At 44.5% G+C, this 25,851-nt stretch overlaps 1 protein-coding gene across 1 annotated transcript in view; it reads right to left on the bottom strand.

Annotated features, from left to right (window-relative positions):
- LOC137334375 (guanine nucleotide-binding protein G(t) subunit alpha) overlaps positions 1-25,851 on the bottom strand; it is a 54,911-nt gene that overhangs the window by 1,629 nt on the left and 27,431 nt on the right. The window contains exons 2-8 of the mRNA XM_067999088.1: positions 24,942-24,984; positions 23,768-23,909; positions 17,912-18,069; positions 13,405-13,533; positions 12,115-12,244; positions 10,089-10,242; positions 4,718-4,928 (exon numbers count right to left, since the gene is read on the bottom strand). Coding sequence (XP_067855189.1) covers positions 4,738-4,928; positions 10,089-10,242; positions 12,115-12,244; positions 13,405-13,533; positions 17,912-18,069; positions 23,768-23,909; positions 24,942-24,984 — 947 coding nt within the window. The 3' untranslated portion in view covers positions 4,718-4,737. The remainder of the gene's footprint in view (positions 1-4,717; positions 4,929-10,088; positions 10,243-12,114; positions 12,245-13,404; positions 13,534-17,911; positions 18,070-23,767; positions 23,910-24,941; positions 24,985-25,851) is intronic.

Below are 25,851 nucleotides of genomic sequence, written 5' to 3'. Positions count from 1 at the left end.
AACGGGTATTAGTTTTTGGGACCAGCCAGGTGAATTGAAGAGCCCTTTCCAGTCCTGTGCTTTCCTATGTTCCAATATGACATCCTGCATAGTCAAATAGCTATTGACACTGTCTAAGACTGATGTGAAGGATTGTCCCTCCTTAAGGTACTGTAAGGCTGCCTGTGCCCTTGTAGACTTAGTATTTTCAGGAGAGGGAGGGAAAAAAGATATGGGCTTAAGTTCTAGTTCTGAGCTATATAAACGTACAGAGCCATCCATTTTGGGTAAGAATGTCTAATGATAGGGTCTCTGAGCTAGCACAAGGAAAGAAATGTGATGAGGCCGGTTATGATGAGAAAGATGACAAACCGTGCCAATTTATTCAGAGGTTGTAAGGAAAGTGTTGTTTGGAGTTGTTACAGTCTGAAAATATCAATGGGAATAGATCAAGAGGCAGCCAGAGGAGAACATACCAACACAATGTGATGGAATGGGCAAATACAATCCATCTGTTTAGAGACTGTAAAGTATGGAGGACTATGGCCACAAACAAACAACAACAACTTGCATTTATATAGCGCCATTCATGTAGTAAAAAGTCCCAAGGCGCTTCACAGGAGCTTTATCAGACAAAATTTGTCACCGAGCCACAGAGAGATATTAGAACTGGTGACCAAAAGCTTGGTTAAAGAGGTAAGATTTAAGGAGTGTCTTAAAAGATGGACAGCAAGGTAGAGAGGTTTAGGGAGGGAATTCCAGAGCTTAGGGCCTAGGCAGTTGAAGGCATGGCCGCCAATGGTGGACTAATGAAAATCGGGGATGCGCAAGAGGCCAGAATTGGAGGAGCCTAGAGATCGCTGAGGGTTGGAGGGCTGGAGGAGGTTAGAGGGATAGGGAGGGGGTGAGGCTATGGTAGAATTTGAAAACAAGGATGAGAATTTTAAAATGGAGGCATTGCCGGACCGGGTGCCAATGTAGGTCAGCGAGCACAGGAGTGAAGGGTGAACGGGACTTGGTGCGAGTTAGGATACGGGCAGCAGAGTTTTGGATGAACTCATTTACGGAGGGTGGAAGGCGGGAGGCCGGCCAGGAGAGGATTGGAATAATCGAGTCGAGAGGTCAGAGACTTCCAGAGTGGAGGAGGCACATAGAGAAGGATCGTCGCAGGCTGTCCGATGAGTAGCAATGCAGAATGGTGGGACACCATTTCAACCTCCTACTTCAGAGTTTGTGATCTCGGACATTTTGCTGTCGTAGGCAACACATGGCCCAGGGGCCCCCTCATGGTAGGCTGGAGAAACTGAAGGGAAAGAAGACTTTCTCCAAGGAGCTGGCTGAGGAGCCGGCATGTGGGGTTTTCTGGTTGGAAAAAGTCCCATTCAGGTGAGGTCTCTGACTCGTTTATCGCTGGCTGAACTGAAAAACAACGTCCTGGAAATACACAGCAGGTCAGTCAGCATCTGTAATAAGAACGAGTTATAATGCGTTGGCTCAGGCTCTTCAGGGCTGCTTGGCAGTTCAGTGAATGGGGTTTGCTTGTCTTGGATGTTGGTGGTAAAATGGCCCTTTTGAAAACTCCAGTGTTTACCATGACTTGGTCTGTTGCATGCGGCAGTAATGTTTGAGAATGTGGGCTGGAATAACTGAGTCATGTTTCCTGAATCATACTCTTACTCAGTGTATCCTGTCTGTTGTCACAATGTTACTAAATGTCCTCCTTATTGGTAATTGGCATAGAGACATACAGGCAAATACAGCAAATGTAACGGCAACATTCAACAAGATGCAACCTCGGCTAAACACTGCAAAGGAAAGTACCATAAAGCTGATTACATTAAACAGTAAGCTGTAGAATTGTGCACACACTTGATAGTGGAATTAGAGAGTATCTCAGACAGAGAGGGCCTGAGGCCTGGAGAGAGAGCATTGCTGTGGAGAAGAGCAGCCTGCTGGACGTAGGTCCTAGGGGTGGAGGTGAGTGCTTGCTGTGTAGACCCTGGAGCTGCAGGTGAGTGCCTTGCTGATATAGACTGGAGGAGAGTAGGAACATACAAACAGGAGTAGGAACATACATAGGAACAGGAGTAGGCCATTCAGCCCCTTGTGCCTGCCCCGCCATTTGATAAGATCATGGCTGATTTGTGATCTAACTCCATATACCCAACTTTGGCCCATATCCCTTAATACCTTTGGTTGCCAAAAAGCTATCTATCTCACATATCAATTGCCATTTGCGGAAGAGAGTTCCAAACTTCTACCACCCTTTGTGTGTCGAAATGTTTTCTAATCTCGCTCCTGAAAGGTCTGGCTCTAATTTTTAGACTGTGCCCCCTACTCCTAGAATCCCCAACCAGCGGAAATAGTTTCTCTCTATCCACCCTATCCGTTCCCCTTAATATCTTATAAACTTCGATCAGATCACCCCTTAACCTTCTAAACTCCAGAAAATACAACCCCAATTTGTGTAATCTCTCCTCGTAACTTAACCCTTGAAGTCTGGGTATCATTCTAGTAAACCTACGCTGCACTCCCTCCAAAGCCAATATGTCCTTCCGAAGGTGCGGTGCCCAGAACTGCTCACAGTACTCCAGGTGCGGTCTAACCAGGGTTTTGTATAGCTGCAGCATAACTTCTGCCCCCTTGTACTCTAGTCTTCTAGATATAAAGGCCAGCATTCCATTAGCCTTCTTGATTATTTTCTGCACCTGTTCATGACACTTCAATGATCTATGTACCTGAACCCCGAAGTCCCTTTGGACATTCACTGTTTTTAACTTTTTACCATTTAGAAAGTACCCTGTTCTATCCTTTTTTGATCCAAAGTGGATAACCTCACATTTGTCTACATTGAATTCCATTTGCCACAGTTTTGCCCATTCATCTAATCTATCAATATCCCTTTGTAATTTTATGTTTTCATCTACACTGCTTACAATGCTACCAATCTTTGTGTCATCGGCAAACTTAGATATGAGACTTTCTATGCCTTCATCTAAGTCGTTAATAAATATTGTGAATAATTGAGGCCGCGGGACTCCACTAGTCACATCCTGCCAATGTGAGTACCTACCCATTATCCCTACTCTCTGTCGCCTTTCGCTTGGGATTGAAGGAGAGTAGCCTGGGATTGAAGGAGAGCAGCCTGCTGTGCAGGCCCTGGGATTGAAGGAGAGCAGCCTGCTCTGTAGGCCCTAAAACTGGGGGACAGCACCCTTCTGTGTCAGGCTTACGTATGGAGAAAAGCGCTGTGCTGCATAGGCCCCCAAGGCTGGAGGAGAATGCCTTAAAGAGATGTCTGAATATAGATTGCAGAGGATAGTGGCTGTGAGTGTATTATAAGGCTCTAATACTCTTGTGGGGATGACTGTAGATCACTTGAGTTTTGTTTGTTTTGGTTCAGGAAATATGCAGAGAAGGAGAAAAGAGCATCCAGTAATTGATTATCTAAATTAGTCATATGGCTGAGCAAGGAAATGATCCTGAGATGTTACAAAGAAAGATAATGCAGGATAGCAGTGAGGGTCGGTGGGGAGACGCGGCGAGGGTCGGTGGGGAGACGCGGCGAGGGTCCGTGGGGAGACGCGGCGAGGGTCGGTGGGGAGACGCGGCGAGGGTCGGGGGGGAGACGCGGCGAGGGTCGGGGGGGAGACGCGGCGAGGGTCGGGGGGGAGACGCGGCGAGGGTCGGGGGGGAGACGCGGCGAGGGTCGGGGGGGAGACGCGGCGAGGGTCGGGGGGGAGACGCGGCGAGGGTCGGGGGGGAGACGCGGCGAGGGTCGGGGGGGAGACGGTGCAGGGCACCAGAGAGAGGCAGTGAGTGTCTGTGGAGAGAGTGCAGGGCACCAGAGAGAGAGTGAGAGAGAGAGTAAACGAGGGACTGGCTGAAATGGAGGCTGTGGAAAAATAGTGATGTAGAGAAGGGCATGGCGCACGGTAAACTATGGGATGCATTCTCTGATGGGGAGGTGGCCTGTCTCAGTGGGGTGTGGAAATGGCACTATTCCCAATCTGCCACTGCTTCCCAGTTTGCTCCTGTCTCAAGCCCAAATCCTGATCTGCTGCCTCTCACCGAACACTCCAATCTGCTGACTCCCTCTCCACCCCCCACAGTCTCCCCATGTAACAACACAACTAACAGAGGAAAAGGGGAGAGAAGTGTTATACAAACAAAAAGGAGAGAGAGAACAACAGGAGTAAGGGAATCGAGTGAGAAGGATGATGAGAGCTTTGCAGATTTCCCAGTGCCAGTATCCACAGCCAGTTGGACACGAGGCTATGAGAATTCTTTGGTGGGGCCCAGCCATAAAGCTTGAGAATCACTTGAGTAAAGTATTTAGAATTGTAAACAATTTTACAACACCAAGTTATAGTCCAGCAATTTTATTTTAAATTCACAAGCTTTCGGAGGCTACCTCCTTCGTCAGGTGAACGATGTTTCACATCGTTCACCTGACGAAGGAGGAAGCCTCCGAAAGCTTGTGAATTTAAAATAAAATTGCTGGACTATAACTTGGTGTTGTAAAATTGTTTACAATTGTCAACCCCAGTCCATCACCGGCATCTCCACATCAAAGTATTTAGAGTGAAAGATGACTGACACCGATGATAGATTCCCAATGCAATGAAACAATTTCAAGTTGTGTTTTTGTTCTGGGAGTTTCTGAGTTGCACTATTCTTGTTGCCCTATTTGCTCTGACCAGGGTTTTAAACAATGTAATTCAGGTATAAACCATACCTTGGAGTGGTGGAATGGGTTTAGAACAGACCGCAGTCTTTCAAGTTCTCCTTGATGATGATGTCTGTCACTGCATCGAACACAAACTTGACGTTCTCTGTGTCTGTGGCACAGGTCATGTGTGAGTAGATCTCCTTCACGTCTCTCCTCATGTTTAATTCCAGGAACTGGGCTTTGATGTATGCTCCAGCGTCTTCAAACGAGTTGTTTCCTGTAAAGGGTCGATAAGGACACAATGTCAATGAACTTTGAAAATTACCTGTGTGTCTTGAGGTCAGGTCTGCCTGAGATCAGCCAGTCTGGCTTGTGAGTTGAATGTCCAGATATTTCTAAAATGTATCCCACATGCCAAAAGTCTAATATTAAAATATCACGTGCTTTCTTCCACTTACCTTTGTGTTTTATGATATAGGTGTGTTTGTCAATAAGGGTTTCAATTCATTTCTATTAGCAACAGAGTAAACATCAGCACTCAAAATATGATTCTGATCCATCCTGATCCTGCCTCACTCACTCCGATCTTGTCTCACTCCTATCCCAATCCTGCCTCACTCACTCCGATCTTGTCTCACTCCTATCCCAATCCTCCCTCACTCACTCCGAACTTGTCTCACTCCTATCCCAATCCTGCCTAACTCACTCCGATCTTGTCTCACTCCTATCCCAATCCTGCCTCACTCACTCCGATCTTGTCTCACTCCTATCCCAATCCTCCCTCACTCACTCCGATCTTGTCTCACTCCTATCCCAATCCTGCCTCACTTGCTCCGATCTTGTCTCACTCCTATCCCAATCCTGCCTCACTCGCTCCGATCTTGTCTCACTCCTATCCTCATCCTATTTTTCCCTGATCCAAGTTTTGTCCAGATTTATTATGAGGAGAGATTACATAAACTGGGCTTGTATTCCCCGGAATATAGAAGTTAGGGGGTGATTTGATTGAGGTTTTTAGGATTTTGAAAGGAATTGATAGGGTGGATAGAGAGAAACCTTTTTCCGCTGGTGGGGGAGTCTAGGACAAGGGGACATAACCTTAAATTCAGAGCCAGGCCATTCAGGAGAGAAGTTAGGAAACATTTCTTCACGCAAAGGGTGGTAGAAATGTGGAACTCTCTCCCACAAAAAGCAGTAGATGCTAGCTCAATTAATAATTTCAAATCTGAGATCGATAGATTTTTGCTAGCCGAGGGTATTAAGAGATATGGAGCCAAGACCGGTAAATGGAGTTACGATGCAGATCAGCCATAATCTCATTAAATGGAGGAACAGGCTCGAGGGGCTGAATGGCCTACTCCTGTTCCTATGTTAAAGGTGGGAAAACTGGCAACCGTAATTTAACATGAGCTGGCGATTATAAGGAAGGAGGCGGTCCTGACAGCTCAGATGGTTCAGGTAGGGAGTATCTGAGCTGTACACACTAAGAAGGTCCTGATTTCAGTCCTCAAACTGTGCTGAGTTGGCTGATCACAACTTGGGAGGTGGAAGGCAGTGTTACAATTAGTCTCAGTAAACTCGAGTTAGAGAGGGGAAATTAGCCAGGGCTTCTGCTCCTGACTGCTATTCCACAACCTCTGCTAGAAAGTGGCTGTAGGGTGAGAACAGTACTAGGTTTGCTCCCCATGATCAAATACCCTGGGGACACTCAATGCCAAGGCTTAAACATTAAGTTCGAGTGAAAGACATCCGGATGAGACGTTAAACCACCTCTCAGGTGGACGTAAAAGATCGCACGGCACTATTTCAAAGAAGAGCAGGGGTGTTGTCCTTAGTGTCCTGGCCAATATTTGTCCCTCAACCAATATCACTAAAACAGATTATCTGGTCATTATCACATTGCTGTCCATGGGAGCTTGCTGTGCGCAAATTGGCTGCTGCATTTCCTACATTACAAAATGAAATGTGTTCCTACACTTCAAAAAGTACTTCATTGGCTGTAAAGAGCTTTGGAAGGTCCTGAGATTGTGAGAGGTGCTATATAAATGCAAGTTCTTCCTTTCTTTGAAAGAATGACTATTTGCGCAAGGCAGCAGAGTGTGACCAGCTCCCATGGCTCTGTGCCCCAGCAGGTCGACATCTTCAGGACAAGGGGGAGGTGAAGGAAACAAAAGCAAAGGAAAAGGGAATTTTTAAAAACTGAATAGGATTTTTATTTGCAAAATCCTTTGGTTCATAGCCCAGAAGAGCTGGGATAGCCAGTGTTTACACACAGCACACTGTCAGATTATTTATGCGTTTTATTGTACCTCGTATTATTGAAACAAATATTTGGGGACATCAACTGCCTGACCAGCTCTTGTGTTGGGGGAGGGGCAGAACGTGACTCTACTGGAGGGCGAGTTCTAATCTTTAGCCTCAGAGTACGGAATGCCCGACTTCCCCTCTCCCTCATTTCCAGAAACGGCAAGAGACAGGTCGTGAAATGGCCAGGCAAAGTTGGAGGCAGAGAGTGAGTGAGATGGCTACAGAGATGGAGAGAGATACACATACAGGCAGAGAGAACAACAGGCACAGAAAGAATATCTAGGCTGGATTGTTGTATTCTGATATTCAGTTTGGTTTTGATCTTTAAAGTTTTAATGTAACGAATAACATTTAATCAGTATATTTCAGTCATGGCAGAAATATCAAATATGTGATTATTATAATTAATAATTCAACTGGTCAGAGTGCATTAATCTCTCAAGGTACAAAAAGTAATTTGAATGGCTAATGGAATGTTGGCCTTTATCTCGAGAGCTGGAACACAAAGGGGTGGAAGTTATGTTACAGTTATATAATGCTCTGGTTAGACCCCTTTTGGAGCATTGCATTCAGTTCTGGGCACCACAGCTCTGGAAGGATATATTGGCCTTGGACGGGGTGCAGTGCAGATTCACCAGAATGATACTGGGGTTAAAAGGGTTAAATTATGAGAACGGTTTGTATAGACTAGGCTTGTATTCCCTTGAGTACAGAAAATTAAAGGGTGATCTAATTGAGGTGTTTAAGATGATTAAATGATTTGATAGGATAGATAGAAAGAAACTATTTCCTCTGGTGGGGGAGTCCAGAACAAAGGGGCATAGCCTTAAAATTAGAGCCAGGCCGTTCAGGAGTGATGTCAGGAAGCACTTCTTCACACATGGTAGTGGAAATCCAGAGCTCTCCTGCCCAAAATGCTGTTGAGGCTAATCAATTGAAACATTCAAAACTGAGATTGATAGATTTTTGTTAGGCAAGGGAATTAAGGGTTATGGAACCAAGCCGGGTAGCTGGAGTTAGATACAGATCAGCGATGATCTAATTGAATGGCGGTACAGGCTCGAGAGGCTGAATGGCCTCCTGCTGTTCCTACGTTCCTCTCCAGTGCAAGAATCAGTTTCATCACATGGCTTGGCCCTTTTAACAAAATACTTTCAGGAAATCAGCAAGCTTGACAGGATGAGGATCTGAGTTAATGCTATAAGCAATCCCATCATTAACCATGGGCCTTCCAATGATCGTCAACTGTGTGTGTGTGTGTGTGTGTGTGTGTGCAAGCCGTGTGTGCACGTGTGCAAGCTGTGTGTGCGTGTGTGCGAATTATGCTCAATCACACCACTGGACTCAGCAACTGTCCCAGGACAATTCACCCAATGATGTCATCAGCGCTGGCTTTTAACGCAAAAAGTACTCAACATGAGCAGAAATTGGAGAGAAAATCAGAAAAATAGCTGTTAAATATAACCAGGTTTCACTAACTATTTTGGTTCTGAAAAAGTTAAAAGAGTTCCAGTTAAATAATGATGGAGAACTCGCTGTACTGCTGCGTAATCATAGACTGAGATAAGTCCCTGCTTCACTGACCTGCTACCGTCTTGTTTGTTAGGAAGTTGGCAAGACTCAAACTGGGAGGGGGTGGGGTAAGTGCTTTGTTCTGGCTGACAGAATGAAATAGGCGGGTGACTGGGAGTCAGTCACATGTTGAGAACAGCTCAATGATCCCCCAACTAAATTTAATTAGCCTGGGTCGAACTGGTGAAGAACGCTGTTTCAAACTTCAAGTGAGGGGGAGGAGGAGGAGGAAGGGAGGGAGGGGGAAAAGAAGAGGCAACTGACCCTTGTTAATTGCCCGGAATAACTTATAGAGACATGTAAAAGGCTAACATTTTTAGATAGTTATGTGTAGGCTATTATTAGCTGCTGGAAATAGAAATTCTGTATTGTACTGTGGATATATTACAGGGTTACTAATTCTGTATGTAAGTAAAGTGTAAGGAATCGATCCCCTGCACTATGGCACATGGTGTCAAGGCCAGCTGTAGTCCTCAGGTGAAGCAGGATTAGAGGGCGGGATGCACAGGTGTAATTCGGTCCCCTTTTTAAAGTCAGATATGCTGTTCTTTTTATATAATATTTCATTTGATACCGTGTACAATTAAATAACAAAGCTTACAGCAATTTGGTCAGAGCATTGAAGTTCCTCTGTGGTACAGGTTGGGGAGCTGGGAGACACAATACTGAGATGTTACAGCACCATCACCAGTGGGGGGGTATAGTCACAGCATGTTTACATAGGCAGTTTCTGGTATAAATGTGGACATGGAAATTCATAACAGGAAAAGTCAACACAAAAGTGTGACAAAAACACGACAATGGGAAAAGAAAGAAAGACATGCATTTATATAGTGCCTTTCATCCCCAGGATGTCCCAAAGTGCTTTACAGCCAATGAAGCGCTTTTGAAATGTAGTCACTGTTGTAATGTAGGAAACACAAGGTCCCACAAACAGCAATGTGATAATGATGTTGGTTGAGGGATAAATATTGTCCAGGACACGAGGGAGAACTACGCTGTCTTCTTCAAGACAGTGCAATGGGATCTTTTACAAGAGGGCAGACGGGGCCTCACTTTAATATCTTATCCGAAAGACAGCACCTCTACCAGTGCAGCACTCCCTCAGTACTGCACTTGAGTATCAGCCAAGTCTCTGGAGTGGGACTTGAGCCCATAACCTTCTGACTCAGAGGCGAGAGTGCTACCAACTGAGCCACAGCTGACACTTAAGGAAATAAGGTTCTGTAGATGGGAAATAGGCACAGACTAAAATTTTTAATATATTATAGCTATGCACAAATGTTTGCCTGTTTTGTGGACAGGGGATGTACTGATACCAGTTTGAGTATGAAAACTTACATTAAGTAGTGTGTCAATGTTACAATTGAGCAACCAGTTAAATACAGACTGGAGTTTGTAAATTTGCAAGATGGAGTTTATAAAGCAACAATGATCTGGTGTGTGTATAGCTGTTAATGAACCTGGTTGCTTTTCTTTTATTATTCACTCTTGTTTTAATGGGAACCCTGTGAAAAATGTAACATAACACACGGACAACAATTAAGTTTGGACTGACCATCATAGTCTGGGAAACAGATGCTCAGATGGGTCTTCTTGATTTTTTCCAGGAACACGTCCTTCTTGTTGAGGAAAAGGACAATGGAGGTTGTAATGAAGTAGCGATGATTACAGATGCTGTTGAAGAGATGCAGACTCTCGTGCATGCGGTTCTGTGATGGGGCAAGAGCAGTCGATAAATCAGAAAAGAAAACAAGTGAATCTCGAATCAATACATTCCCATCCAACAGTTGGAAGTCAGTGGTTATATTAATCAACACTTATTTTGGATTTGGTCCTTCCCACTGGGAAGGACCAAAGTGTTGATTAATATAACCACTGAATTCCAACTGTGACCACATCCAAAGTGACCACATCGTGATTCACCCACAGCCAACGGCCCACAATAACCAGGAGATGTAACGAGAGTCTCATAAAACGTACCTATTTCTAAAAACGTTTTCCTCTTGGTGGGAGAATCCAGAACAAGGGGGCACAATCTTAAAATTAGAGCTAGGCCATTTAGGGGTGGAATCAGGAAGCACTTTTTTCACATTAAAGGGTAGTGGAAATCTGGAACTCGCTTCCCCAAAAGGCTGTGGATGCTGGGTCAATTGAAATTTTTAAGACTGAGATCAATAGAGTTTTGTTAGATGAGGGTATCAAAGGATACTGATCAAAGATGGGTAAATGGGGTTGAGGTACAGATCAGCCATGATCTAATTGAACGGTGGAACAGGCTCGAGGGGCTGAATGGTCTAGTCTTGTTCCTATTTATACATATTCCCCCCCCCGTTAGGCTGTACTTAATATTAGGACTAATGACACTGTTCCCACAACAGCACAAGCAATAGATGTAACAATTAAAGGAGGAACAGTGGTTTATTTTGGGATAATTCACTCGTGAGGTTGAAGTGACAGAATTTGCTCACATGAGTTACATGGAGCCTAAGCCCCTTGGTCAATTAATTTGTGGCTTCCAATGATGCATTTTTTTCATGCAGGTCTCTCTAATCAACAACAACTTGCATTTATATAGTGCCTTTAACAAAGGCGCTATATAAACGTCCCAAGGTGCTTCACAGGAGCATTATCAGACAAAAATTGACATTGAGGCACATAAAGAGATATTAGGACAGGAGACCAAAAGCTTGGTCAAAGAGATAGGTTTTAAGGAGCGTCTTAAAGGATGAGAGTGGTGGGGGGGACGGGTGCAGAGACGTTTAGGGAGAGAATCCCAGAGCTTAGGGCCTAGGCTGCTGAAGACATGGCCGCCAATAGTGGGGTGATTAAAATCAAGACCTTGTAGAAGGATGAGTGAAAGTCCCTGGAGTTTGAACCCTAATTGCAGGCAGGTACCGATATGGCAGTGCCTTTTTATTTGAGATGCCCCAGCTACAATACTTTGGGGCACCATCAACCGAGGACCACAGATTGATTGCCTGTGCACCCGATGCTATCGGTGGCATTCGCAAGAATTGCAGCCTTCATTTTCTGTTTTGAATTCAGTTTATCTCAGCTGTGGAACTCATCTCATTTTATAGAATTATTTCTGGTTTGAATTTAAGAATCAATTGAATGCTGCAATATGGTGGTGGGGGAATGGACTGTAGGGCTTTTTCTGGATGGATGAATTAAGATGGGCCAATTGCCCTTCCTCATCCATAATTACTTTATGAAGACATTAGATACAAGGTTGGGGAGAGGTTTTGTTTACACTACATTTGGTGGTGGATTCTACTGATGCTGATGGTATCAGATTAATAGCACACCTGCGCTAAAATTATATTTCAATACAATGCCAAAGGTGTTGCAACTGGAGAGTTCATGGTATAAATTTGATGAATCGTTGCTGGCTATCCATGGGAATCCCTGCTTATATGATGAAAATGTAAAGCAAGATCATTGTGGAGTTTTAGCTGAGAGACTCGCTTCCATGACGATTGGTACCTGAGGTCGGGAGTTGAGAAGGTGCCTCTACCCCCCCTCCCCCCTCCATTGCTCATGAGGCGTGAGGGCCGTGTTCAGGGTACGTGTCCACTTACCACCTCATCGTCCTCTACCAGCACCATATCGTACGCGCTGAGGGCAGCAATGAAGATGATGCACGTGACGCCTTCAAAGCAGTGGATCCATTTCTTGCGCTCAGAGCGCTGACCGCCCACATCAAACATTCTGCAGAGGGGAGAGGAAGGAAATGAAGATTGACTGATCTTAGGTGCCTGAAGTGGGAAAAGTTCCAACACCCCATACCTTGATGAGCACAAAACAATGGACTTTGGGCTTGGTATGTGATCTTTGAGGGCAAACTGCTTCTCCAGTTATTAGGGGACAAAGAGGATAATAAACTTTTAACAGGGCAAACATACAGGTAACAAATATTGCTGCAACTTTAAATTAAATGTTACATAGAATTTTCAGCACAGATACAGGCCATTCGGCCTTACTGGTCCATGCCAGTGTTTATGCTCCACACAAGTCTCCTCACACTTTACTTCATCTCACCCTATCAACATATCCTTCCATTCCTTTCTCCCTCATGTACATATCTAACTTCCCCTTAAATGTATCAATGCTCTTTGCCTCATCTACTCCCTGTGGTAGTAGGTTCCACATTCTAACCACTCTCTGAGTACAGAAGTTCAGACTCTTATTTTCCAAGGAGTACGTGGCCTCCTTATTCCTCCTGCCAAAATGCACCAGCTCACACTTATCTACATTGAAACTGATTTGCCATTTACACGTCCATTCTGCAAGTTTGTTAATATCTTCTTGTACTTTGTCTCAGTCTTCCTCAGTGTTAAGTATACCCCCCAATCTGGTGTCGCTGTTTCAGACAAAGCGTTCTCCTGTGAGCTGACTACCCGTTCTCCTGTGAGCTGACTACCCGTTCTCCTGTGAGCTGACTACCCGTTCTCCTGTGAGCTGACTACCCGTTCTCCTGTGAGCTGACTACCCGTGAATACTGAATACTCCGTAACATGGAGCATTGCTCTTTACATTCAAAGTATCCAATCAGTAAAGCATGTGAGAGCCTACCAATTTCTACATTCACTGAGTGTACAACGATTAGCTGCCCGGATACCACGATTCTGCATTAAAAAGTCTTGAAGGCAGTGAACATCTCAGTTCTTGAGCAGTTCCGACCAATAACCAAGCGTTTGCCTTTCCAACTGGGAACAGACATCATGGCCATTGCCATGACATCATGTTTGCTTTGTTCAATCAGCTGACATGTTATTGAGACAGTAGCTACTGCCAGCTTAACTTGCTGCCTGCTATAGATGTGTAGACTGAATGAAAGGATGAGCCCCTTGATCCCCAATTCCCAGTACCTGAACTCGAGATCTTTCAATCCGAATTGAGTCTCAATGATACCAGTGGTTTTCACTCTTGAACGCAGGACATCCTGCTCAGTGGGGAGGTAGCCTGGCATTACGATTCGATCCAAGTCGTTCAGATAGCTGAAGCAGTCAGATGAAAAACAATGGAGCAAAAGTCAGCAACCAGCAATTGAACTAATTGTCAATGATTATTCAGGAAAGACAGGACAAGGGATCCCAGGGGAGACAGGACGAGGGAGCTTGGGTTTTCATAAGAGGCAGCAGATCAATGCATTTTACAACTCGACCAGCTCCTTCAACACAGAATGAAATGCTATGTTTTAGTGCTCTTCGACATAGTACTTTGATCAGTTTTACTGCAACTGCCATTGGTGCAGTGGTTTTGAAGGGATTGTCGTCATAAGAATCCCTTTTAAAGGATGATTCTGATTGTTGAGGTGCTTTTTAAAAGTTGGAATGGCTGTCATTAACTTCAACATTGTTTTAGTGATGGGGGTGGTGATAATTGGGGTACTGGCTAAGGTGAGTTACTGTGTCTGACCACAAGGGGGAACTGAAATCAATATTGAAACCATAGAAATGACACAATCAGGAAACTAATGATATCCAAGTGATCTCTCACCACTGTTAGTGATACCTCTCACCACTGTTAGTGCTATCTCTCTCCACTGTAAGTGATCTCTCTCCATTGTTAGTGATATCTCTCACCACTGTTGGTGATATCTCTCTCCACTGTAAGTAATCTCTCTCCATTGTTAGTAATATCTCTCACCACTGTTAGTGATATCTCTCACCACTGTTAGTGCTATCTCTCTCCACTGTAAGTGATCTCTCTCCATTGTTGGTGATATCTCTCTCCACTGTTGGTGATATCTCTCTCCACTGTTGGTGATATCTCTCTCCACTGTTGGTGATATCTCTCTCCACTGTTGGTGATATCTCTCTCCACTGTTGGTGATATCTCTCCACTGTTGGCGATATCTCTCTCCATTGTTAGTGATGTCTCTCTCCACTGTTGGCGATCTCTCTCTCCATTGTTAGTGATATCTCTCACCACTGTTGGCGATATCTCTCACCACTGTTGGCGATATCTCTCACCACTGTTAGTGATATCTCTCCACTGTAAGTGATATCTCTCACCACTGTTAGTGAGATCTCTCTCCACTGTAAGTGATATCTCCCTCCACTGTTAGTGATATCTCTCTCCACTGTTGGTGGTATCTCTCACCACTGTTAGTGATATCTCTCACCACTGTTAGTGATATCTCTCTCTCCACTGTTAGTGATATCTCTCCCCATTGTTAGTGCTTTCTCTCTCCACTGTTGGTGATATCTCTCCCCATTGTTGGCGATATCTCTCTCCACTGTTAGTGCTATCTCTCTCCACTGTTGGTGATATCTCTCCCCATTGTTGGCGATATCTCTCTCCATTGTTAGTGATATCTCTCTCCACTGTTAGTGATATCTCTCTCCACTGTTAGTGATATCTCTCTCCACTGTTGGTGATATCTCTCTCCACTGTTGGTGATATCTCTCTCCACTGTTGGTGATCTCTCTCTCCATTGTTAGTGATATCTCTCTCCATTGTTAGTGATATCTCTCTCCACTGTTGGCGATATCTCTCACCACTGTTGGCGATATCTCTCACCACTGTTGGCGATATCTCTCACCACTGTTGGCGATATCTCTCCACTGTTAGTGAGATCTCTCACCACTGTTAGTGAGATCTCTCACCACTGTTAGTGAGATCTCTCTCCACTGTTGGTGGTATCTCTCACCACTGTTAGTGATATCTCTCCCCATTGTTAGTGCTTTCTCTCTCCACTGTTGGTGATATCTCTCCCCATTGTTGGCGATATCTCTCTCCACTGTTGGTGATAGCTCTCCCCATTGTTGGCGATATCTCTCCCCATTGTTATTGCTATCTCTCTCCATTGTTAGTGATATCTCTCTCCATTGTTAGTGATATCTCCCTCCACTGTTAGTGATATCTCCCTCCACTGTTAGTGATATCTCTCACCACTGTTGGCGATATCTCTCCACTGTAAGTGATATCTCTCACCACTGTTAGTGAGATCTCTCTCCACTGTTGGTGGTATCTCTCACCACTGTTAGTGATATCTCTCCCCATTGTTAGTGCTATCTCTCTCCACTGTTGGTGATATCTCTCCCCATTGTTGGCGATATCTCTCCCCATTGTTAGTGCTATCTCTCTCCATTGTTAGTGATATCTCTCTCCACTGTTAGTGATATCTCTCTCCACTGTTAGTGATATCTCCCTCCACTGTTAGTGATATCTCTCACCACTGTTGGCGATATCTCTCCACTGTAAGTGATATCTCTCACCACTGTAAGTGATATCTCTCTCCACTGTTGGTGGTATCTCTCACCACGGTTAGTGATATCTCTCCCCATTGTTAGTGATATCTCCCTCCACTGTTAGTGCTATCTCTCTCCACTGTAAGTGATATCTCTCACCACTGTTAGTGTTATCTCTCTCCACTATTGGTGATATCTCTCTCCATTGTTAGTGATATCTCCCTCCACTGTTAGTGATATCTCCCTCCACTGTTAGTGATATCTCCCTCCACTGTTAGTGATATCTCCCTCCACTGTTAGTGATATCTCCCTCCACTGTTAGTGATATCTCCCTCCACTGTTAGTGTTATCTCTCTCCACTGTTAGTGATATCTCTCTCCACTGTTGGTGATATCTCTCTCCACTGTTAGTGATATCTCTCACCACTGTTAGTGTTATCTCTCACCACTGTTGGTGATATCTCTCTCCACTGTTGGTGATATCTCTCTCCACTGTTGGTGATATCTCTCTCCACTGTTGGAGATATCTCTCGCCACTGTTGGTGATATCTCTCTCCCCTGTTATTTTACCTCCTTTGTGCTGTACATTATCTCCAGTATGTCCCTATGTCATTGTAGGTTAATAGTTGGAATGTAAATTAGCTTCATATTTACATTCTCAAATTATTAGGAAAAAACTTGCATTTGTATAGCTCAAAATACTTCACAACTATCAAAGTTATTCTTTGAAGTGCAGGGACTGTTATATATACAAAAAAACAGCTGTCAAATGTGCCCAGCAAGAGGCCGCAGACAGCAAGTGAAGTGAATGGGCAGTTAGTCTGGTTTTTTTGGTGGTATTAGAGAACTCCCTGCTTTTAATGGCAAAGGATCTTTCACATCTTCAGACTAACATCTCACCTAAAACTGCAGCCCTCCCTCAGTACTAGCACTGAAGTGATAGCCTATATTGTGTATCCAAATCCTGGGGGTTTGAGCCCACAGACCTCTGTACCATGTGATTCAGAAGCAGGAGTGCTACCAACTGAGCCAAGCTGATCCTTCTGGCCCAGACATTATGATTCAGCTCCATGTCGTTCCTGTTGGGGTGTGTCTATTTATTCTATCTCTCTTTAATGGAGCTAGTCTCGAGCCCATCACCTTTTTGGTTTTATTCCTAAATCCCTCGGTCTCGTTCCCCAAGTGTCAGCTTGGCTCGATGGTAGCACTCTTACCCCCGAGTCAGTAGATTGAGAGTTCGGGACCGAGCACATAATCTAGGCTAACACTTTACCTCAGTACTGCGGATGTGCTGTCTTTCAGATGAGATGCTCAACCAATGGTTTGTTCAGTTGAAGATGAAAAATCCTTTGGCACTATTTGAAGAAGAGTCTCCTCAGTGTTCGAGCTAACATTCCCCTCAACTAACATCATCAAAACAGATGAATTGGTCACTTATCTCATTTGCTGTTTATGGCACCTTGCTGTGTGCAATTTGACTTGCCGTGTTTGATACAAAACATCAGTGACTGCAATTTAAAAGTAGTTCATTGGCTGTGAAGCACTTTGGGACATCTTGAGGATGTGAAAGGTACCATATAAATGCTACTTGTTTCTTTACCTCTCATTCCATCTGCAAACCCATCTCCTCAACCACGCCTTTGTTCATCGCCCTTAACTCTTCCAACTCATGCTCAATGCCCAATTTTTTTCACTCTCTCTTTCCCCCCCCCCCCCGCCCCCCCCGCACAGTGAAGAGCCTTGGAACTTTCCAATTTAAGTGCCATATAATTGCAATGAATCTAACAATAAGTCTATTTGTTGCCCCTGTAGTATCAGTTTACTGCAGTAGGTGGTGCCATTGTGCTGTAAAGCACAAGGTAAACGGTTTTACAGCGAACAGCTGCGCCATCTATTGGCAGAAAAATATATAAATAGGCCAAAAAAATATGTAGCACCTTAAATATCTCGAAGCATTCACACAAACCAACAACTTTGGGAGTGCAGCTGGTGTTGTTATGTAGGCAAACACGGCAGCCATTTTGCATGCAGCAATTAATGACTAGTTAATCCGTTTTGGTTGTTTTGAGTCAAGGACCTATTCTTGCCCTTTAAATGGAAAAGATATCTGGTTCATTTCGTGCCCAAGATCACTGCTCAGATTTGCTGCAAAACTATAAAATAAAATAAGAACCACCTACTAGCCAGCAGAGTCGTTCAGTTGGTATTCCGAGGCTCGGTCAAAGCAGGCCTGGATGCCAGTGTCCTTCCAGAGACGGCTGATAATTTCGTAGAGTTCCTTCGGCATGGTCCCCTCATCGATCGTGTCAGCTAGATGCATCAGTTTGCGAGAATCATCCTGTGCGGGGGTGGGGGTGGGGGGGGTGGTGAGAGTTACGAGACTCTGTTTATGACTGCACAAGAACAGAAGGTAGGAGCAGGAAAAGCTGCGCGCTGGCACCAAGCAACTGCGCCTGAATCTGCTGCGTTACAGGAAGCGGATCAGTGCCAGCGTTCCCCATGCAGCGAGTTCCCTATCTCAGCCGTGCTGCCTTGGGCAAGAGCTAAGTTGAGGCCGAATACTTCCTCTCGTGCTCCTTCCCAAAGTACCCCAGCCTGACACTTGCAGATCAGCAGAGGCCATGGAGCTTTAAGCAGGTGTCTGGACCGCCGTTAAGCAAGGTCCATGGTGTGGGAAGGAAGATCTCAATTCCCTGAACAATAGGTTTTTTTTCTTCTCTGTGTTTCAAGCCCTGGGTGTCTCTCCTGTGGAGCCTGTATTATGGGAGATGGAGAAACTGTGATCTGGTTACACTGTACTTTAATTCATGATTGAAGAAATCAAAGTTGTTGAGCGCAGTGTCCAGTGGCTGAGCTGCAGGTTCAATTGCTGACCTATGATCGTCTCTGGCCCTTTGACTGCTCTGTGCACTTGCTAGGCGCTTATTGGCAGTTTCCGTTTGTATTTTCTGCAGTGCTGAGGACTGATGACAATCCCGTGAGCAACGTGGACTCTGTGACTGGGTTCATGCAAACTGATGGGAAAATGCATACGCTGCCCTTGTGTGACCGCAGTGATAATTGGAATGTGTGGGATTGAGGTGCGAATTGTCTGCTGTGGGTTCATAGAGTAAATTTTACTGCATGCGGGATTGTGATGTTACTGGTACCACATGTGATTGCAGGGTTCACCATATCGTGGGGTATTGTGGTGTAAATTGTATCATATGTGTGATTGCGGTGTTAATTGTACCGTGTGTGATTGCAATGTTAATTGTACCGCGTGTGATTGAGGTGTTAATTGTACCGCGTGTGATTGAGGTGTTAATTGTACCCCGTGTGATTGCAGTGTTAATTGTACCCATGTGATTGCAGTGTTAATTGTACCCATGTGATTGCAGTGTTAATTGTACCGCGTGTGATTGAGGTGTTAATTGTACCCCGTGTGATTGCAGTGTTAATTGTACCCGTGTGATTGAGGTGTTAATTGTACCCGTGTGATTGAGGTGTTAATTGTACCCGTGTGATTGAGGTGTTAATTGTACCCGTGTGATTGAGGTGTTAATTGTACCCGTGTGATTGCGGTGTTAATTGTACCCCGTGTGATTGAGGTGTTAATTGTACCCGTGTGATTGAGGTGTTAATTGTACCGCGTGTGATTGAGGTGTTAATTGTACCCGTGTGATTGAGGTGTTAATTGTACCGCGTGTGATTGAGGTGTTAATTGTACCCGTGTGATTGAGGTGTTAATTGTACCGCGTGTGATTGCGGTGTTAATTGTACCGCGTGTGATTGTGGTGTTAATTGTACCATGTGTGATTGAGGTGTTAATTGTACCCCGTGTGATTGTGGTGTTAATTGTACCGCGTGTGAATGCAGTGTTAATTGTACCGCGTGTGATTGAGGTGTTAATTGTACCGCGTGTGATTGCGGTGTTAATTGTACCCGTGTGACTGAGGTGTTAATTGTACCGCGTGTGATTACGGTGTTAATTGTACCGCATGTGATTGCGGTGTTAATTGTACCCGTGTGATTGAGGTGTTAATTGTACCCGTGTGATTGAGGTGTTAATTGTACCGCGTGTGATTGCGGTGTTAATTGTACCGCATGTGATTGCGGTGTTAATTGTACCCGTGTGATTGAGGTGTTAATTGTACCCGTGTGATTGCGGTGTTAATTGTACCCGTGTGATTGAGGTGTTAATTGTACCCGTGTGATTGAGGTGTTAATTGTACCGCGTGTGATTGAGGTGTTAATTGTACCGCGTGTGATTGCGGTGTTAATTGTACCGCGTGTGATTGCAGTGTTAATTGTACCGCGTCTGATTGCGGTGTTAATTGTACCCCGTGTGATTGAGGTGTTAATTGTACCGCGTGTGATTGAGGTGTTAATTGTACCCGTGTGATTGAGGTGTTAATTGTACCGCGTGTGATTGAGGTGTTAATTGTACCCGTGTGATTGAGGTGTTAATTGTACCGCGTGTGATTGAGGTGTTAATTGTACCCGTGTGATTGAGGTGTTAATTGTACCGCGTGTGATTGCGGTGTTAATTGTACCGCGTGTGATTGCGGTGTTAATTGTACCATGTGTGATTGAGGTGTTAATTGTACCCCGTGTGATTGTGGTGTTAATTGTACCGCGTGTGAATGCAGTGTTAATTGTACCGCGTGTGATTGAGGTGTTAATTGTACCGCGTGTGATTGCGGTGTTAATTGTACCCGTGTGACTGAGGTGTTAATTGTACCGCGTGTGATTACGGTGTTAATTGTACCGCATGTGATTGCGGTGTTAATTGTACCCGTGTGATTGAGGTGTTAATTGTACCCGTGTGATTGAGGTGTTAATTGTACCGCGTGTGATTGCGGTGTTAATTGTACCGCATGTGATTGCGGTGTTAATTGTACCCGTGTGATTGAGGTGTTAATTGTACCCGTGTGATTGCGGTGTTAATTGTACCCGTGTGATTGAGGTGTTAATTGTACCCGTGTGATTGAGGTGTTAATTGTACCGCGTGTGATTGAGGTGTTAATTGTACCGCGTGTGATTGCGGTGTTAATTGTACCGCGTGTGATTGCGGTGTTAATTGTACCGCGTGTGATTGAGGTGTTAATTGTACCCCGTGTGATTGCAGTGTTAATTGTACCCATGTGATTGCAGTGTTAATTGTACCCATGTGATTGCAGTGTTAATTGTACCGCGTGTGATTGAGGTGTTAATTGTACCCCGTGTGATTGCAGTGTTAATTGTACCCGTGTGATTGAGGTGTTAATTGTACCCGTGTGATTGAGGTGTTAATTGTACCCGTGTGATTGCGGTGTTAATTGTACCCCGTGTGATTGAGGTGTTAATTGTACCCGTGTGATTGAGGTGTTAATTGTACCGCGTGTGATTGAGGTGTTAATTGTACCCGTGTGATTGAGGTGTTAATTGTACCGCGTGTGATTGAGGTGTTAATTGTACCCGTGTGATTGAGGTGTTAATTGTACCGCGTGTGATTGCGGTGTTAATTGTACCGCGTGTGATTGTGGTGTTAATTGTACCATGTGTGATTGAGGTGTTAATTGTACCCCGTGTGATTGTGGTGTTAATTGTACCGCGTGTGAATGCAGTGTTAATTGTACCGCGTGTGATTGAGGTGTTAATTGTACCGCGTGTGATTGCGGTGTTAATTGTACCCGTGTGACTGAGGTGTTAATTGTACCGCGTGTGATTACGGTGTTAATTGTACCGCATGTGATTGCGGTGTTAATTGTACCCGTGTGATTGAGGTGTTAATTGTACCCGTGTGATTGAGGTGTTAATTGTACCGCGTGTGATTGCGGTGTTAATTGTACCGCATGTGATTGCGGTGTTAATTGTACCCGTGTGATTGAGGTGTTAATTGTACCCGTGTGATTGCGGTGTTAATTGTACCCGTGTGATTGAGGTGTTAATTGTACCCGTGTGATTGAGGTGTTAATTGTACCGCGTGTGATTGAGGTGTTAATTGTACCGCGTGTGATTGCGGTGTTAATTGTACCGCGTGTGATTGCAGTGTTAATTGTACCGCGTCTGATTGCGGTGTTAATTGTACCCCGTGTGATTGAGGTGTTAATTGTACCCGTGTGATTGAGGTGTTAATTGTACCGCGTGTGATTGAGGTGTTAATTGTACCCGTGTGATTGAGGTGTTAATTGTACCGCGTGTGATTGAGGTGTTAATTGTACCCGTGTGATTGAGGTGTTAATTGTACCGCGTGTGATTGCGGTATTAATTGTACCGCGTGTGATTGTGGTGTTAATTGTACCATGTGTGATTGAGGTGTTAATTGTACCCCGTGTGATTGTGGTGTTAATTGTACCGCGTGTGAATGCAGTGTTAATTGTACCGCGTGTGATTGAGGTGTTAATTGTACCGCGTGTGATTGCGGTGTTAATTGTACCCGTGTGACTGAGGTGTTAATTGTACCGCGTGTGATTACGGTGTTAATTGTACCGCATGTGATTGCGGTGTTAATTGTACCCGTGTGATTGAGGTGTTAATTGTACCCGTGTGATTGAGGTGTTAATTGTACCGCGTGTGATTGCGGTGTTAATTGTACCGCATGTGATTGCGGTGTTAATTGTACCCGTGTGATTGAGGTGTTAATTGTACCCGTGTGATTGAGGTGTTAATTGTACCCGTGTGATTGAGGTGTTAATTGTACCGCGTGTGATTGAGGTGTTAATTGTACCGCGTGTGATTGCGGTGTTAATTGTACCGCGTGTGATTGCGGTGTTAATTGTACCGCGTGTGATTGCGGTGTTAATTGTACCCGTGTGATTGAGGTGTTAATTGTACCCGTGTGATTGAGGTGTTAATTGTACCCGTGTGATTGAGGTGTTAATTGTACCCGTGTGATTGAGGTGTTAATTGTACCGCGTGTGATTGAGGTGTTAATTGTACCCGTGTGATTGAGGTGTTAATTGTACCCGTGTGATTGAGGTGTTAATTGTACCCGTGTGATTGAGGTGTTAATTGTACCCGTGTGATTGAGGTGTTAATTGTACCCGTGTGATTGAGGTGTTAATTGTACCGCGTGTGATTGCGGTGTTAATTGTACCCCGTGTGATTGAGGTGTTAATTGTACCGCGTGTGATTGAGGTGTTAATTGTACCGCGTGTGATTGAGGTGTTAATTGTACCGCGTGTGATTGCGGTGTTAATTGTACCGTGTGTGAATGTGGTGTTAATTGTACCGCGTGTGATTGCGGTGTTAATTGTACCGCGTGTGATTGAGGTGTTAATTGTACCGCGTGTGATTGCGGTGTTAATTGTACCGCGTGTGAATGTGGTGTTAATTGTACCGCGTGTGATTGCGGTGTTAATTGTACCGCGTGTGATTGCGGTGTTAATTGTACCGCGTGTGATTGCGGTGTTAATTGTACCGCGTGTGATTGCGGTGTTAATTGTACCGCGTGTGAATGTGGTGTTAATTGTACCGCGTGTGATTGAGGTGTTAATTGTACCGCGTGTGATTGCGGTGTTAATTGTACCGCGTGTGATTGAGGTGTTAATTGTACCGTGTGTGATTGAGGTGTTAATTGTACCGCGTCTGATTGCGGTGTTAATTGTACCGCGTGTGATTGAGGTGTTAATTGTACCGCGTGTGATTGCGGTGTTAATTGTACCGCGTGTGATTGAGGTGTTAATTGTACTGCGTGTGATTGAGCTGTTAATTGTACCCGTGTGATTGAGGTGTTAATTGTACCCGTGTGATTGAGGTGTTACTTGTACCGCGTGTGATTGCGGTGTTAATTGTACCGCGTGTGATTGAGGTGTTAATTGTACCGCGTGTGATTGAGGTGTTAATTGTACCGCGTGTGATTGAGGTGTTAATTGTACCGCGTGTGATTGAGGTGTTAATTGTACCGTGTGTGATTGAGGTGTTAATTGTACCGCGTGTGATTGCGATGTTAATTGTACCGCGTGTGATTGAGGTGTTAATTGTACCGCGTGTGATTGAGGTGTTAATTGTACCGCGTCTGATTGCGATGTTAATTGTACCGCGTCTGATTGCGGTGCACTGGTTACACTGACCTGTCTGCCACTGTCTCCATATCCGAGGTTCAGTGTAGTCATTGCCTTGACAATAGCCATCATGGACTGCAGGGTGTTGCTGTAGATGATGGAGATGAACTCAAGACATTCCTCACGTGAGTAGCCATCTTGATGGATAATTCTATCAGACAACAGAAGACATGAGGATTTTAAAACTTTCTCCCCGTTTGCATGCAACCCCTTGTGCCACGCGTTAATCCCAATTGGAGATTGTGGGCAGGTGACCTATTCCAAGAGGACTGGCAGTGCCATTCCTGATTCAGCCATCAGGCATCTCCCAGTGGTTAGTGGAGCCATTGCGAGAAGAACTTGGCTGGCAGCCAAGTGTCCTCCCTGATGGCACAACAGGGATTCAATCTATGTGTGCCTGCAGGTGCACACCTGGGTGCTGGCACCCTATGGTACGTTAAGTGCCCCTGTGCAGCAGGCTTTGTTCAGGAAGCAGGACATGAAACGGGCATCTTTGACATCAGTAGACGGACGGGTTTCTTGTATTTCTGGTTATTCCCTATTTCTTAATGCTGTACGCTTGCCATGTCTGTGCTCTGTCAGCCCATTGTGTTGGTGACCTTTACACAACCATTGCAATGGCATTAGTTGAAGTTTGTGGTTGAGGAGTTACTCAATGTTCAGTATATGTTACTGTGGCACAGTTCGGACTCAGCTGTATTGTAATGTGTCTTCACTTTGTTCATAACACTATACTCTACCTCTGAAACCTGGAAATAATTTTAAAGCAGGTTATTTTATGCATGTCACTGTTGGTTTACTGAGAAAAGGCCTATTATCTTTGACTCTTTTTGTTTTTCGTGAGATTAACTCAATGAACTGACTTCAGTGGCAGATAAAAATTGTTTTTAACCACTCTTGCTGACTCTTGTGCCTAACTGATATAGAGCGAGAGAGAGACCACGGTGGAAGGAGGATAGCAAAAATAAAGAACTTGAAATTCAATACAAAATACTCATTACAACTGGCCAGATCTCAATTGGAAAGTCAAGTGCCCAATCTCTTCCCCCCTGCCCCCCAACTGTGACAGCATTTAGATTCCAACTGGCAAATGGACGCTGGTCACTACCATGCCCAGAGTGACCTTTACCCTTTGCCAATTTAAAAATAACATTCTTCTAAGAAAAATAAAAAAACAACCTACTTCATCTGCTTGACAATGGTGCTCTTGCCTGATTCTCCAGCACCTGCAAGAGAGGAGAATTTAATTAGGAACGGTTTTGAATTCGGCCTTGAAGCTTATTTTCATGATAACAACACAGATTACGGGACAATAAAATAGAAGTGTTTAGAAATATGAACGGATGGGAGATGAAGATGGAATTAGGCTGCTTCCAGTTTTGGGGTGTCAAGAATGAGGGACCATAAATATAAGACTAAATGTAAGAAAATTAGAACAGAGTACAGGAGAAACTTTTTCACGCAGAGAATTGTAGAATTCATTTCCAGGGTTAATGGTTGAGGCAGAAATTATGTCAACATTCAAGATTCGGTTGAATAGATGGATGAAGGAAAAGGGGAACAAGGTGGGCAAATGTGATTAGGACAATTTGCTTGTATGGAGGACAAAAGCTGACAAAGATCTATTGGGCCGAATGACCTGTTTCTCCATCGTAACTTGTATATATTTCTACGTATATGTAACTCATAGCACTGTTAGATCCAGATTCAGAAAGTAGAATTATTCAGTCTCTTGTCTCCAAACTTCAGGAGTCCATTACCGCATTGATGGGTGGAAATCAAGCTGAGCAATAGCAATATTGAATGCATTAATTAGTTTTTATCAAGTTCCCCTCTGCCATGTTGAAAAAGGCATCAACACAAGCTCAACATGCTTATTACTGATATTGCTCAGCCGATTTCAACTAAACAATGATGGGGCGGGGCAATAATTGGTGCAGTAACTACGTTCTGTCCGTAAGTGGCTTCAGCATGCCTCATAGAAGCAAAATAGCGCACGTACTAAATGTGACCTTAACATCTAGCGGCAGATCCTCAGCGGTGCGTCAGGTGTCATGATGTCACCAGGCTTTGTTGGCACTCTTGTTCCTTTG

Source organism: Heptranchias perlo, chromosome 17, assembly GCF_035084215.1.
Source record: "Heptranchias perlo isolate sHepPer1 chromosome 17, sHepPer1.hap1, whole genome shotgun sequence".
Taxonomy (NCBI): domain Eukaryota; kingdom Metazoa; phylum Chordata; class Chondrichthyes; order Hexanchiformes; family Hexanchidae; genus Heptranchias; species Heptranchias perlo.
The sequence above is the reverse complement of the archived record's forward strand: the minus strand, read 5'-3'. Positions and strand labels throughout refer to the sequence as shown.